We start from the raw sequence: 13,937 nt of genomic DNA on the forward strand, positions 1-13,937 counted from the left end.
AAGTCGCATTGTGCCGAATGAGGCGTTAAAATACGCCACGAAGGAGCTATCTATTGCTGATATTGGTATTGGTGAAGTAGCTATCTATGCTACTGCTGATATTGGTATTGATGAAGTAATAATAATAATAAATTTCGGTATTTATATAGCGCCTTACCACAGATCACGGAGTGTTCAAAGCGCTTTAATTTCGCTGCCATGGTGAATCATCACAATCAGATCGCATCAACTAGGCATTGTGCAGCCAGAATAGCGCAAACCTATCCGCACTTAGATTGTAACATCCACCATTTATCTGTGCAGCTCCCCAAATTCCATTGGGTGAAGGAAGTTTTTGTTAACCAAACAACTAATCACCGATTTTTTAAAGCAGGAGGAAACCGGAGATACCGGCGAAACCCTGCGAGAGCGAGCATGGAATCGGGATCAACCAAGTGCACATGAGTTCTTGGGCCGCGCCAGGGCTTGAACCCGGGACCTCTGTGGTGCAAAGCGAGGGAACTACGCTGCGCTAACTCGCCCTCCCTAGTTACCAACTTCTGATATTGTTATTGATGAAGTAGCTATCTACTGCTGATATTGGTATTGATGAAGTAGCTGTCTACTGCTGACATTGGTATTGATAAATGTCTATTTTCTTAGCTCTTAACCGGCACGCTTATAAAAAGTAAACAAAAGAGAGTAGCGGGCCCGTAACAAAAATTCCACAATCTTTGACCCGCAACTGTCATACTTTCTAATTAATGTTTCACTTGAATTATATTACATTGTACTTGTTAAGTCTGCTTTCGCCACAATGATCATCCTCGAGATAATGAGAACTTCGATAAACCAGGGGAGTGCTTAATCGTGGGAACACACTTTTAAATGGGAGATAAATTAGCGGCTTACAATGTTATGATGAGATTAGCAAAAGCATTTTCCCACGAATACGCCCACACCCGGACCCAAACCCTTTAAAATATCTTCCTTGATTATGGCTACTAAGTGTATAAATGTTGCGCCTTCTATCGGGCACAGTTACTCCATGGAAACTCAGTTGAGAAATCAAGAACTTGTCAATCTAGTGTAAATCCTGGGGTAGTCCATGTCATCCCCCCACATGCCCAATAGTATTTGAGCGCATGGTCCCCTTCAATGTTCATTTTTTGTTCATTTTAGCTTGAAATTGGCAATTTTTCCGTGCTTCGCGAGCAAATATCGCTACTTTTATCATGTTCATAATTCTCGCACATTTGTCCCATTCAATGTGCATATATATACTTGTACTTGATTATTATCTTGAAATTGGCATTGAAATTTTCTGCGCTTCACGCGGAAGTAATTAATCTGGGAGCAAAATAACATATTTGCGCGTGCTTTACGTGCATTTGTCCCCTTCAATGTTCATATTTTGATTATATGAGCTTGAAATTGTAAAATCACGGAATTCTTTTAAGAAACTTAATATCATGTGGCATATAAACATGCTACTTTCACTCCGCTTCAACATGTTTTCAAGGATTTTACACCAACCTCCATCTCCCATGTTATTAACATGCCCCCTCCTCCCCCCACACACACTTATGAAGTCCTAAATGTCATCGCTCATCAAAGGGGGCCTGTGCGTTCATTTTAACCCCGGGCCTGTAATTCCCCCTCCCTGCCTATGGGTAGCTCTTCTGACTATGGCTTTGGTAGCAGTGCCTTCAGATCTGGTGGGCACAAGCTGTTGTAGAGGACTGTTGCTGCAGCCACTTGACGTCTTTGATGGAGAGATGTGATGTTCAGCTCTGTACTTGATTAACTCACGTCTATGATTCGAAGGGCCTTCCTCTGGATAGTCTAGTAATCCTAGAGTGGTGGCGCTGGCACTCATCCAAGACAGTGAGGCGTATTCCATCACACTGCGAACTTGAGCCATGTAAATAGATGCCCTGCCGCGCCTCTGACATCAAGTTTGTTTGCAACTCTCCTCATCGCGCCCAGCTTCTGTGCTGCTCTGGATGAGATGTTAGAAATTTGCTTTGTCCAGGTCAGCTTGTTTAGACTGTGACTCTCTCCCAGGATCTTCAGCTCCTCCTTCTCAGCCAGTTTGGCGGTACCAAACAGAAAGATATCTAGCTTAAAGGTCACTGACCTTCCATCTGTCTGCCCAGCCAGATCCTCATTTTCTCCAGGTCTCTGTTCAGGCTAGCAGTAACGACCTCATGGTTGCGTTACAATGCTTGCACTCACCTGATTGGAAAACATCTTTGTGCAAATGGTGTCTGCTTTCACATTTACGCCGACGACATGCACATTTACATAAGGTTTGATCAGAGAGTAGACGGATCGTGTCAACTTGCCTTGAATAAACTACAATCCTGCATTTCTGAAATCAAGCAGTGGATGAATTTAAACAAATTGCAGTTAAACGAGGCTAAAACCGAATTCTTCGTTGCTGTTTCTTCAGGGAAGCTGGTTCACTCCATCTTTTCAAAGAAAATTTGAAAACATACCTGTTCAAGTAGTTTTTTCATGCTTTTATCAAATTTTCATGACATATATTATGCTTTGTATTGTTCTTTTTAGTTTATATCTCTGGTTCATGTACCTGTATATATTCTCTTGTAAATAAAAGCGCTCCGTTCTTTGTGGGGCGCTCAGTAAATGCCTATTATGTAATATGTTATGTTTTGTTGTCTCTAGATGTAATCTCACAAAACAAGGTGGAATCATCTGCGTAGAGGTCGAGTTGGTTTTCATACTCATCACCCAGGTCATCAATGAAGACAGAGAACAAGAGTACAAAAGTGGGCCGAATATTAACCCCTGGGGAACTGATGCATTGATAGATAAGACAACTTTGATGGAACTATCTGTCAGGTAGCTCCTAATCCAGATGAGCAGCTTGCCAGATACTCATTTTGCTGTGAGTTTCGAGCAAAGGCCATTATTCCAGACATTGTCGAATGCTCCTTTGATATCCAGGGCAACCAGACGCAGGTTGTTACCTCGGTCCAGGGAGTTGGACCACTCTTGGGTCAGAATGTGTGCTGTGCTGTGCTGTGGTCTAAATCGAAACTGTCTACCTGATATCAGTTGGTTTCCAATAAGATACTTCTGAAGAGGGTTCTGTACAACAGCCTCCACGATCTTGCTGATGATGCAGAGCAGAGATGGGGCGGTACATAGATAGATTAGACTTCAAACCTCTCTTGTGAATAGGAATGACAGATGCAGTCTTCCATTGGCTTGGGAAAACTCACTTGAAGAAGCAAAGCTCAAACAGCAGGCTGAGTGATCCCGGGGAGTGATCATGCAAGTTCTGCAAGATAATGAGCGCTTGCAAAAAATATGCGCATGTATCTGGTTGTAGATTCGCAAGAAGCTTCCTAAAATTTGATGTAGTGTAGACTTGAAGCCGATCCTTCTGCACTGGTACATCAATTTAACTCTGGTTGAGTTACCAAACAAGGTGTTAACATATGGGACATCGGGCCCTTTGAGGTTACTGTCTGAGCCCCCGTACAGGAAAAAGTTGCTGTCATTGGTATTTTTTGTAAACCCCAATGGGTAATAGTTCCACTGCAAAAAGTTTCATCCATGTGTCTCTTCAGCTGAATAAATTAGGGGGACATGGGCCCATTGAGGCTACTGTCTGGGCCCCGTACAGCAAAAAGTTGCTGTCATTGGTATTTTTGTAAACCCCAATGGGTAATAGTTCCAATGCAAAAAGATTCATCCATGTGTCTCTTCAGCTGAATAAATCAGTTGTTGGACATCAGGCCCTTTAAGGCTACTGTCTGGGCCCCTGTACAGGACAAAGTTGCTGTCATTGGTATTTTTGAGCACCCCAATGGGTGATAGTTCCAATGCAAAAAGTTTTATCCATGTGTCTCTTCAGCTGAATAACACCATATGGGCGGGCCCCTTTGGGGCTACTGTCTGGGCCCCTGTACAGGCCCAAATTGCTGTCATTGCTATAGGCATGATAAGTATCCTCCTGGGAGTGATATCCAACAAGTTTTGTCCATGTGTCTCTTGAGCTGAATAAATGCATTTTTGGCCCCTATTTTGTGACCCCAGGCTAAACGTACAGGCTGTGACCCGGCAGCAATATGGAATTTTGAATCTTGGCCCTATACTAACATAACCGGGCCATCAAACCTTTTGTGTCTGATGAGCTGAATTATTGTCTGGGCTCCTAGTCTAAGGGGACCAAGAATGGAGCCCTGTGGGACCCCAGACCTAACACAAATCCAGTCGGACAATTCACCAAGGTATTGCACCCTTTCGTTGGTTATCCACGGAGCGCGTCTACGGTTTTTCGGCGCAGCTCTGGGCAACAGCAAGATAAAGATCTTTGAAATTATTCCAAGCATAATCAACATCAGGTGGATCAGTGAAGCATAGATCCCAAGGTGTATTAATTAAAGTTTGAAGAAAGATATCAATATCGAGTTTATGATACAATAGAATTGGACGGCTTTTTGGAGGTTGGCTGTTTAAAAGAAGTTTATATGTAACAATATCATAATCATGGTCACTTTTGCCCAGTGCAGGCAATGAATTAAGTGACTGAAGAGTGTCAGGGATTAATGTACACATGATCAATGATAGACGCTAGTTTACCAATGAAAACTCTACCAGATATTTGGGACCAGTAGCAGCACCCAATCAGGATATTGCCTTGTTTAGTTATACATTGAACCCAGATAAGATTGATCCCATCGACACTAAGGTCATGACGGAGACGGGGTAACATACTGCAGTTACTGACGCGCGACCTTTACAAATAGTATATGTTAGAAGTATATTGCATTTGCCTAGTTAACATCACTGTGTGAAAAATAACCGGCCAATATTCAAAGTATTCTCAAAACTTCTAGCAAATATATTTCTCTAACATGACCTAAAATTACAGCTAGGTTAGATGTTCAGAAATAGTCGCACTTTCGTAGAATATGAGTGAGGGCAAGGCATAGCTAGCTCATAGCTAGCCAACTCCCCGTGTTAATTGAATGGAGATTTGACCGAAAATATTGGTAACGGACCGCTCCGTTCTGAAGGATGCCACAAAAAAACGGTACAAGCTACATTTAAAGTATTCTATTAAATTCTAGAAAATATAGTTTTGTAACATGTCCTAAATTATTAGCCAATTTAGGTGTTTGGAATAGTCGCACTTTTGTGTTTTAGGAAGGATATGTAAACGACAGATAACACCAAAAATATGAAGAAATTATTTCCAAACCGTGTTAAGTCAACAATCATTATGTTGCTCATTTTCAAGAATGCTGGTTAACAAAAAGCAGGCCATTGTCTCATTTCGTGAACAAAGGTCCACATACCATTGTTTCCTTGCGTTTCCTTTATAATCGGTTACCCAACTGAAGCTGTATTATAGCCGCTCATTGCGATACCGCACATATAAAACAGACACATGTGCACAACCAGAGAAGATCCGATTTAATCAGTTGAGCTGTTTCAATGAGTGTTATTTTGGTTTAATAGCTTTTAATGGGGTTTAAGTCCTGCAAAGGTCGAGGTGAATTCTACTGTAGACATGACTGCATCATGAAGATTAGATTTTGCAGCGATCAGAATCATACTGCAGTTACTGTCCGTTTTCCTATACACAATACACAGTGCTCTTACCATTGACGCGTGACCTCTACAAATAGCCTACGTTAAAAGTATGGGGATATGCCTAGTTAACGTCGCTGTGTGAAAAATAACCGGCCAATATTAAAAGTACTTTTCTAAAGTTCTAGAAAATATAGTTTTGTAACATGTCCTAAATTTTTAGTATGCGTACTTTGGTGTTTTAGTTTATGTTATAGGTAATAGTACATTGCCTAGTTAACGTCGCTGTGTGAAAAATAACCGGCAATATTAAAAGTACTCTTCTAAAATTCTAGAAAATATAGTTTTGTAACATGTCCTAAATTTTTAGCTAATTTAGATGTTTGGAAATATGCGTACTTTGGTGTTTTAGGAAGGATATGTAAACGACAGATAACACCAAAAATATGAAGAAATTATTTCCAAACCGTGTTAAGTCTGCAAACCACCATGTTTCTCATTTTCAAGAACGCTGGTTAACAATAAGCACGTATTGTCTCATTTCGTAAACAAAGACCACACAGAATTGTTCTCTAGCGCTCGCTTTATAATCGTTCACCCAACTGAAAGTACAATCCCAGCTCATTGCTCCTTTGTACATGTAAAGCAGAAACATATGTTGTGTGTATTTAACCAGAGAAGATATGATTTAATCAGTTGAGCTGTTTTCAATTAGTGTTATCTTGGTTTAATAGCTTTAATGGGGTTTAAGTCCTGCAAAGGTCGAGGTGAATTCTACTGTAGACATGACTGCATCATGTTCCACCCCCTGAGCTATTGCGGTCTTTACGGTACACTATGTATGGGTGACCAATAATTTCCAAATCATGTATAGTTGCATCAAGCCACGTTTCGGTAATACAAATGATATCAAAATCCTGATGTTCTAAGAGTACATTGAATTCCTGAGATTTGTTAACTATGCTTTGAGCATTAAAAACAGAACAGTTTAAGAGGTTTGGTCAGAATGTGTGCTGTGCTGTGCTGTGGTCTAAATCGAAACTGTCTACCTGATATCAGTTGGTTTCCAATAAGATACTTCTGAAGAGGGTTCTGTACAACAGCCTCCACGATCTTGCTGATGATGCAGAGCAGAGATGGGGCGGTACATAGATAGATTAGACTTCAAACCTCTCTTGTGAATAGGAATGACAGATGCAGTCTAAGTCTTCCATTGGCTTGGGAAAACTCACTTGAAGAAGCAAAGCTCAAACAGCAGGCTGAGTGATCCCGGGGAGTGATCATGCAAGTTCTGCAAGATAATGAGCGCTTGCAAAAAATATGCGCATGTATCTGGTTGTAGATTCGCAAGAAGCTTCCTAAAATTTGATGTAGTGTAGACTTGAAGCCGATCCTTCTGCACTGGTACATCAATTTAACTCTGGTTGAGTTACCAAACAAGGTGTTAACATATGGGACATCGGGCCCTTTGAGGTTACTGTCTGAGCCCCCGTACAGGAAAAAGTTGCTGTCATTGGTATTTTTTGTAAACCCCAATGGGTAATAGTTCCACTGCAAAAAGTTTCATCCATGTGTCTCTTCAGCTGAATAACTCCATATGACATGGGCCCATTGAGGCTACTGTCTGGGCCCCCGTACAGCAAAAAGTTGCTGTCATTGGTATTTTTGTAAACCCCAATGGGTAATAGTTCCAATGCAAAAAGATTCATCCATGTGTCTCTTCAGCTGAATAAATCAGTTGTTGGACATCAGGCCCTTTAAGGCTACTGTCTGGGCCCCTGTACAGGACAAAGTTGCTGTCATTGGTATTTTTGAGCACCCCAATGGGTGATAGTTCCAATGCAAAAAGTTTTATCCATGTGTCTCTTCAGCTGAATAACACCATATGGGCGGGCCCCTTTGGGGCTACTGTCTGGGCCCCTGTACAGGCCCAAATTGCTGTCATTGCTATAGGCATGAAAAGTATCCTCCTGGGAGTGATATCCAACAAGTTTTGTCCATGTGTCTCTTGAGCTGAATAAATGCATTTTTTGGCCCCCTATTTTGTGACCCCCAGGCTAAACGTACAGGCTGTGACCCGGCAGCAATATGGAATTTTGAATCTTGGCCCTATACTAACATAACCGGGCCATCAAACCTTTTGTGTCTGATGAGCTGAATTATTGTCTGGGCTCCTAGTCTAAGGGGACCAAGAATGGAGCCCTGTGGGACCCCAGACCTAACACAAATCCAGTCGGACAATTCACCAAGGTATTGCACCCTTTCGTTGGTTATCCACGGAGCGCGTCTACGGTTTTTCGGCGCAGCTCTGGGCAACAGCAAGATAAAGATCTTTGAAATTATTCCAAGCATAATCAACATCAGGTGGATCAGTGAAGCATAGATCCCAAGGTGTATTAATTAAAGTTTGAAGAAAGATATCAATATCGAGTTTATGATACAATAGAATTGGACGGCTTTTTGGAGGTTGGCTGTTTAAAAGAAGTTTATATGTAACAATATCATAATCATGGTCACTTTTGCCCAGTGCAGGCAATGAATTAAGTGACTGAAGAGTGTCAGGGGTATTAATGTACACATGATCAATGATAGACGCTAGTTTACCAATGAAAACTCTACCAGATATTTGGGACCAGTAGCAGCACCCAATCAGGATATTGCCTTGTTTAGTTATACATTGAACCCAGATAAGATTGATCCCATCGACACTAAGGTCATGACGGAGACGGGGGTAACATACTGCAGTTACTGACGCGCGACCTTTACAAATAGTATATGTTAGAAGTATATTGCATTTGCCTAGTTAACATCACTGTGTGAAAAATAACCGGCCAATATTTAAAGTATTCTCAAAACTTCTAGCAAATATATTTCTCTAACATGACCTAAAATTACAGCTAGGTTAGATGTTCAGAAATAGTCGCACTTTCGTAGAATATGAGTGAGGGCAAGGCATAGCTAGCTCATAGCTAGCCAACTCCCCGTGTTAATTGAATGGAGATTTGACCGAAAATATTGGTAACGGACCGCTCCGTTCTGAAGGATGCCACAAAAAACGGTACAAGCTACATTTAAAGTATTCTATTAAATTCTAGAAAATATAGTTTTGTAACATGTCCTAAATTATTAGCTAATTTAGGTGTTTGGAATAGTCGCACGTTTGTGTTTTAGGAAGGATATGTAAACGACAGATAACACCAAAAATATGAAGAAATTATTTCCAAACCGTGTTAAGTCAACAATCATTATGTTGCTCATTTTCAAGAATGCTGGTTAACAAAAAGCAGGCCATTGTCTCATTTCGTGAACAAAGGTCCACATACCATTGTTTCCTTGCGTTTCCTTTATAATCGGTTACCCAACTGAAGCTGTATTATAGCCGCTCATTGCGATACCGCACATATAAAACAGACACATGTGCACAACCAGAGAAGATCCGATTTAATCAGTTGAGCTGTTTCAATGAGTGTTATTTTGGTTTAATAGCTTTTAATGGGGTTTGAGTCCTGCAAAGGTCGAGGTGAATTCTACTGTAGACATGACTGCATCATGAAGATTAGATTTTGCAGCGATCAGAATCATACTGCAGTTACTGTCCGTTTTCCTATACACAATACACAGTGCTCTTACCATTGACGCGTGACCTCTACAAATAGCCTACGTTAAAAGTATGGGGATATGCCTAGTTAACGTCGCTGTGTGAAAAATAACCGGCCAATATTAAAAGTACTTTTCTAAAGTTCTAGAAAATATAGTTTTGTAACATGTCCTAAATTTTTAGTATGCGTACTTTGGTGTTTTAGTTTATGTTATAGGTAATAGTACATTGCCTAGTTAACGTCGCTGTGTGAAAAATAACCGGCAATATTAAAAGTACTCTTCTAAAATTCTAGAAAATATAGTTTTGTAACATGTCCTAAATTTTTAGCTAATTTAGATGTTTGGAAATATGCGTACTTTGGTGTTTTAGGAAGGATATGTAAACGACAGATAACACCAAAAAATATGAAGAAATTATTTCCAAACCGTGTTAAGTCTGCAAACCACCATGTTTCTCATTTTCAAGAACGCTGGTTAACAATAAGCACGTATTGTCTCATTTCGTAAACAAAGACCACACAGAATTGTTCTCTAGCGCTCGCTTTATAATCGTTCACCCAACTGAAAGTACAATCCCAGCTCATTGCTCCTTTGTACATGTAAAGCAGAAACATATGTTGTGTGTATTTAACCAGAGAAGATATGATTTAATCAGTTGAGCTGTTTTCAATTAGTGTTATCTTGGTTTAATAGCTTTAATGGGGTTTAAGTCCTGCAAAGGTCGAGGTGAATTCTACTGTAGACATGACTGCATCATGTTCCACCCCCTGAGCTATTGCGGTCTTTACGGTACACTATGTATGGGTGACCAATAATTTCCAAATCATGTATAGTTGCATCAAGCCACGTTTCGGTAATACAAATGATATCAAAATCCTGATGTTCTAAGAGTACATTGAATTCCTGAGATTTGTTAACTATGCTTTGAGCATTAAAAACAGAACAGTTTAAGAGGTTTGTAGTCACAGCTGTATCACTAGTTTCATGTTCAGATGCGGATGATTCTGTAGCCAGAATGAGAGAAAGGAGGAAGAAATTGAAGAAACCTTGCATTTTTTACATGGTAAAATGTTCACATAAAAACGTTACAAATGTATGCAAGGAGGCTTTAATTCTCCTCATGGTATAAAAATGCCCAAAACCCACCGTAAAATGGGGTACTTGAACTTTGGGCACTTTTCGGAGTTTTTAAACCACTGCTTCCAAACAAAACCAATTATATTTCTAATTAACTCTTTTTTTTATGACATTAGGGTTTCCTTCTACACCTTGAAGTTGAAAAAGATTTTTTAATAATTTTGTAAGGGTGCCCTAGGGGTTAAAAATAGCCGGAACAAAGTTACCCCGCATTTGGGGCAACTTTGGTCAGAGTAGGCCTATATTCCATGAAGAAAAAAAAATCAAAAAAATTGATCTTCGCTGTATATGGGCAAGTTGTTGTTTTTTGTGACATTTGATCCCTTGCAAAATTAATCAAGCACACATCCTTGCTCACAAATATCGATTTTATTTTTCTGAAAAAATGTAAAAAATGCTCATTTTTGGTCAAAAATCCCGATTTTTTCATAAATTTCGAGGAAATTGGACATGAGCGACTATTATTACTTCTAAACATATTTCTTAACAAATTGACACCAAATATGACTAAAAATAATATTGCTGTACGAAAATATGACCATTAAGAAAAATATATTTGACCGACCAAAGTTACCCCGCTGACCGAAGTTACCCCATTTTACGGCATCATGCTTCCGGGCCATTCGCCCCCTGGACCCCCACCAGGGCCCTAATGCGGGCCACTGGACCCCACGCCAGTAAAGGTTTTGCTCTCTCGCTTTGATCTATTTCTTAATCAACTTGTGGGAAATTTCTTGAGTCTTGCCGAGTGGCAGAGACGGCTGGCTACGCCTCTGCATCTGGCCAGTCTCCAGATGTGTAAAATAATTTGCTTGCGCAGATTTACTTTGAATTCCTCAGTGTAGTCACTGCATGCAGTGCTGCCGTTTCCAATTCCCACCATGCATCCGACACCTGTCCCTTCTGCTTTCTTCTTTTTTCAAAGAGTAAATTTGCTGTTTTACCTTGGATGACCCGCCGCCAGTGGTTTACCGTCTTTGTCATAGGCCTATGCATTAAGAAAACTTTCTTGAGCTGTTCTTGACCTTAAATGGATCTAACTTGAAGAACTAAAAATGGTTCTGATAGGAACAACCCATTTATAGACCTGGAAAACGTATTGGAAAGACCAGAAAGAATCAGAATCACTGGTGGGCCGGGTTCTTTATTTTTTATTATCATAGCCCTTCAGTTTTCTTAAGCTCCCGCTTGCAGCTGTGATAATCAAGCCCAAGACTAACTTCATGTTACATTCCAATTTTTGGAAAACACATATTTTTCGACTATGATCTATTTTATATTAAATCAACTATCATGATTATCAAAATGAATATAAAATTATGAACAAACTTTTGGAATTTATAGCCCCTCTCCTACTCAACACTACAAAAACAGTGTTTAGGCCTATAACTGAAATCGAGGACAGATTGGTGTTTAGAAAGTTTTAACTTTCTAAAGTTTTAACTTTCTAAACACCAATATGTTTAAATGTCTAGCATTTAAATACTTAAATGTTTTTAAACATCTAAACACATAATCATATGAAATGTGTTTAGAATCTAAACATCAAAGTGTTTAAATGCTGGACATTTAACTTTCTAAACACCAATCTGTCCTCGATTTACAGTGAAGATTTGGAGTTCTTAGACTCAAGTTATTCCAAGTCTTTGAATTTCAGTGTGACTGCAATTGTAAGAAACAATACAAACTTCGTGTATTTGGCCCATTTCCCCTCAAATTACAGTCCTAATTAAAGGCCCGATTAAAGGATTAGGAGCTATGTTTCATTTGGGACTCAGGATTTTTTTTTATCCTACTAAAATATTAATTGGTGCAGTGGTCGGGGCAGTGGTGCTGTTTTTTCCCGGAATCGGGAGTAGTTTAGTATCGAAAACCGAGTATCTAATACCGCCCAACACTTAGTTTTAACACCAAAATAATAATAAGCTTACTACCGATCGCTGTCATATCCTCCACCGAAAGCATCCTGCTTTATCGCTCTGAAACGCTTCAAATACAACTCACACTTAGTCTTTCAAATCTTTGGGCACAAGTCATCGATTGAACCAAAATTCAACGCATTCTATGACCAACTCACCTCGTTTGTTCGATGTTAAAAACAGCGATCAGCACAGAAGAGCAGAATTCGACCATCTCGCGTAACTTAGTAATTAGTAATTGTCGTTTATGTGATTTGTGGTGACTACACATAAGTTTTTGTAATCATGTCAAATCCACTCGTGAGCCTTCTTGGTGAAAAGGTTCAAAACAAAGCGAAAGAAGATGTAGATGTAGCATCTTTAAGCAGCGAAGGAGGAGTGCTCGGACTCTATTTCTCCGCCCATTGGTGCGGACCGTGCCGTTCTTTCACCCCTTCTCTTGCAAAATTTTATGACAATTTTAAGAAGACTGATGAGGGAAAGAAATTTGAGATTGTGTTTTTAAGTTCTGATAGAGATGAGTCTGCTTTCAGTGAATATTTCAAGGAAATGCCATGGCTGGCTTTGCCGTTTGCAAATCGTGACATCAAGGTACGTGAATTTTGTTCATTTTTTTTTCGTTTAAAAAAATAAAAACGAAACTCGAAAGTTTAGACTTTTAAGTTTTATTATATGTTTGGCATGCCATTGAGCTAGTTTGTAATATTTTTTTCAAGAGATAACATAACAGAAAAACAAATTTCACTTTCACACTTTTTCCAATTGATGTGTTTCAAGTCGGAAATAAAATGTTGATTGTTTTTTTTTTATAGCAGGGACCAGCATTCAGAGCATTTGTTACTCGAGAACTCTAGCTTCAAATTTGCACACCACTGCGCGCACCAACATACGATAGCCAATAGTTATGCATTCGATGCTAGAGTCTGCAATCATTTTCTTTTACTGTTGAAAATCTTTTGAGAAAAAGATGTCTATTTTGAACAGTCCAAAATTTTGTTAAGGGGGTACTACACCCCTCAATAAATTTGTGACTGTTTTTGCATTTTTCTCAAAAACTAATAACACCCTGGTAACAAAAGTTACATTATATTATAGGGCAAGGAATCCGATTACTACACTGGAATTTCAGTGACTCGATACTTGTGATAGAAAATGAGGTACCGCTAGGATGTACCTCATTTCCTATCATATTTACTGAACCGCTTTTCTTGATTCACTGAAATTTCAGTGTAGTAATTGGATTCCTTGCCCCAATAATATACATAACTTTTGTTACCAGTGTAGTATTAGTTTTTGAGAAAATGCAAAAATAGTCACAATTTACCACAGGGGTGTAGTACCCCTTAAAGTGCAATTTAGCAACATTTTTAATACAATCGCCTGTCATGATCAGCTGTGTTTACTTCTGAACTCTCATTGCTTTACGCTATGCCATGGCCATGCTTCAGCGAATCCGACTAGATATTTAATGCAATGGTCTCTATGTAGATAGCCTTGAATGTGATTGTGAATCTCATCAGTGAGCAAATTTGTTGCTAGACTAGCAAAGCACTTGACATTTGTGACCCATCACATCAAAACAGACCACATCGCACAGCAGAAATGAAAATGGAGATTTAAACACTACCTGTAGAACAAACTGCTGGTTACCCTCAGACCGAGAAAGCCAAAAAAGACAAGGACACAAAGATTTTGCTAATCATGGATGGCACTCCATCAAGTTGCCTTTTA

The 13,937-nt window shown here is 39.5% G+C and overlaps 1 protein-coding gene across 1 annotated transcript in view; it reads left to right on the plus strand.

Moving 5' to 3' along the window:
• The first annotated feature begins 12,204 nt into the window (after positions 1 to 12,204).
• The window catches only part of LOC140136082 (nucleoredoxin-like), a 37,264-nt gene continuing 35,531 nt past the window's right edge, over positions 12,205 to 13,937 (plus strand). Inside the window, exon 1 of the mRNA XM_072157789.1 lies at positions 12,205 to 12,797. Coding sequence (XP_072013890.1) covers positions 12,492 to 12,797 — 306 coding nt within the window. The 5' untranslated portion in view covers positions 12,205 to 12,491. The remainder of the gene's footprint in view (positions 12,798 to 13,937) is intronic.

The sequence above is a fragment of the Amphiura filiformis genome, chromosome 16 (genome assembly GCF_039555335.1).
Source record: "Amphiura filiformis chromosome 16, Afil_fr2py, whole genome shotgun sequence".
NCBI classification, from domain to species: Eukaryota; Metazoa; Echinodermata; class Ophiuroidea; order Amphilepidida; family Amphiuridae; genus Amphiura; species Amphiura filiformis.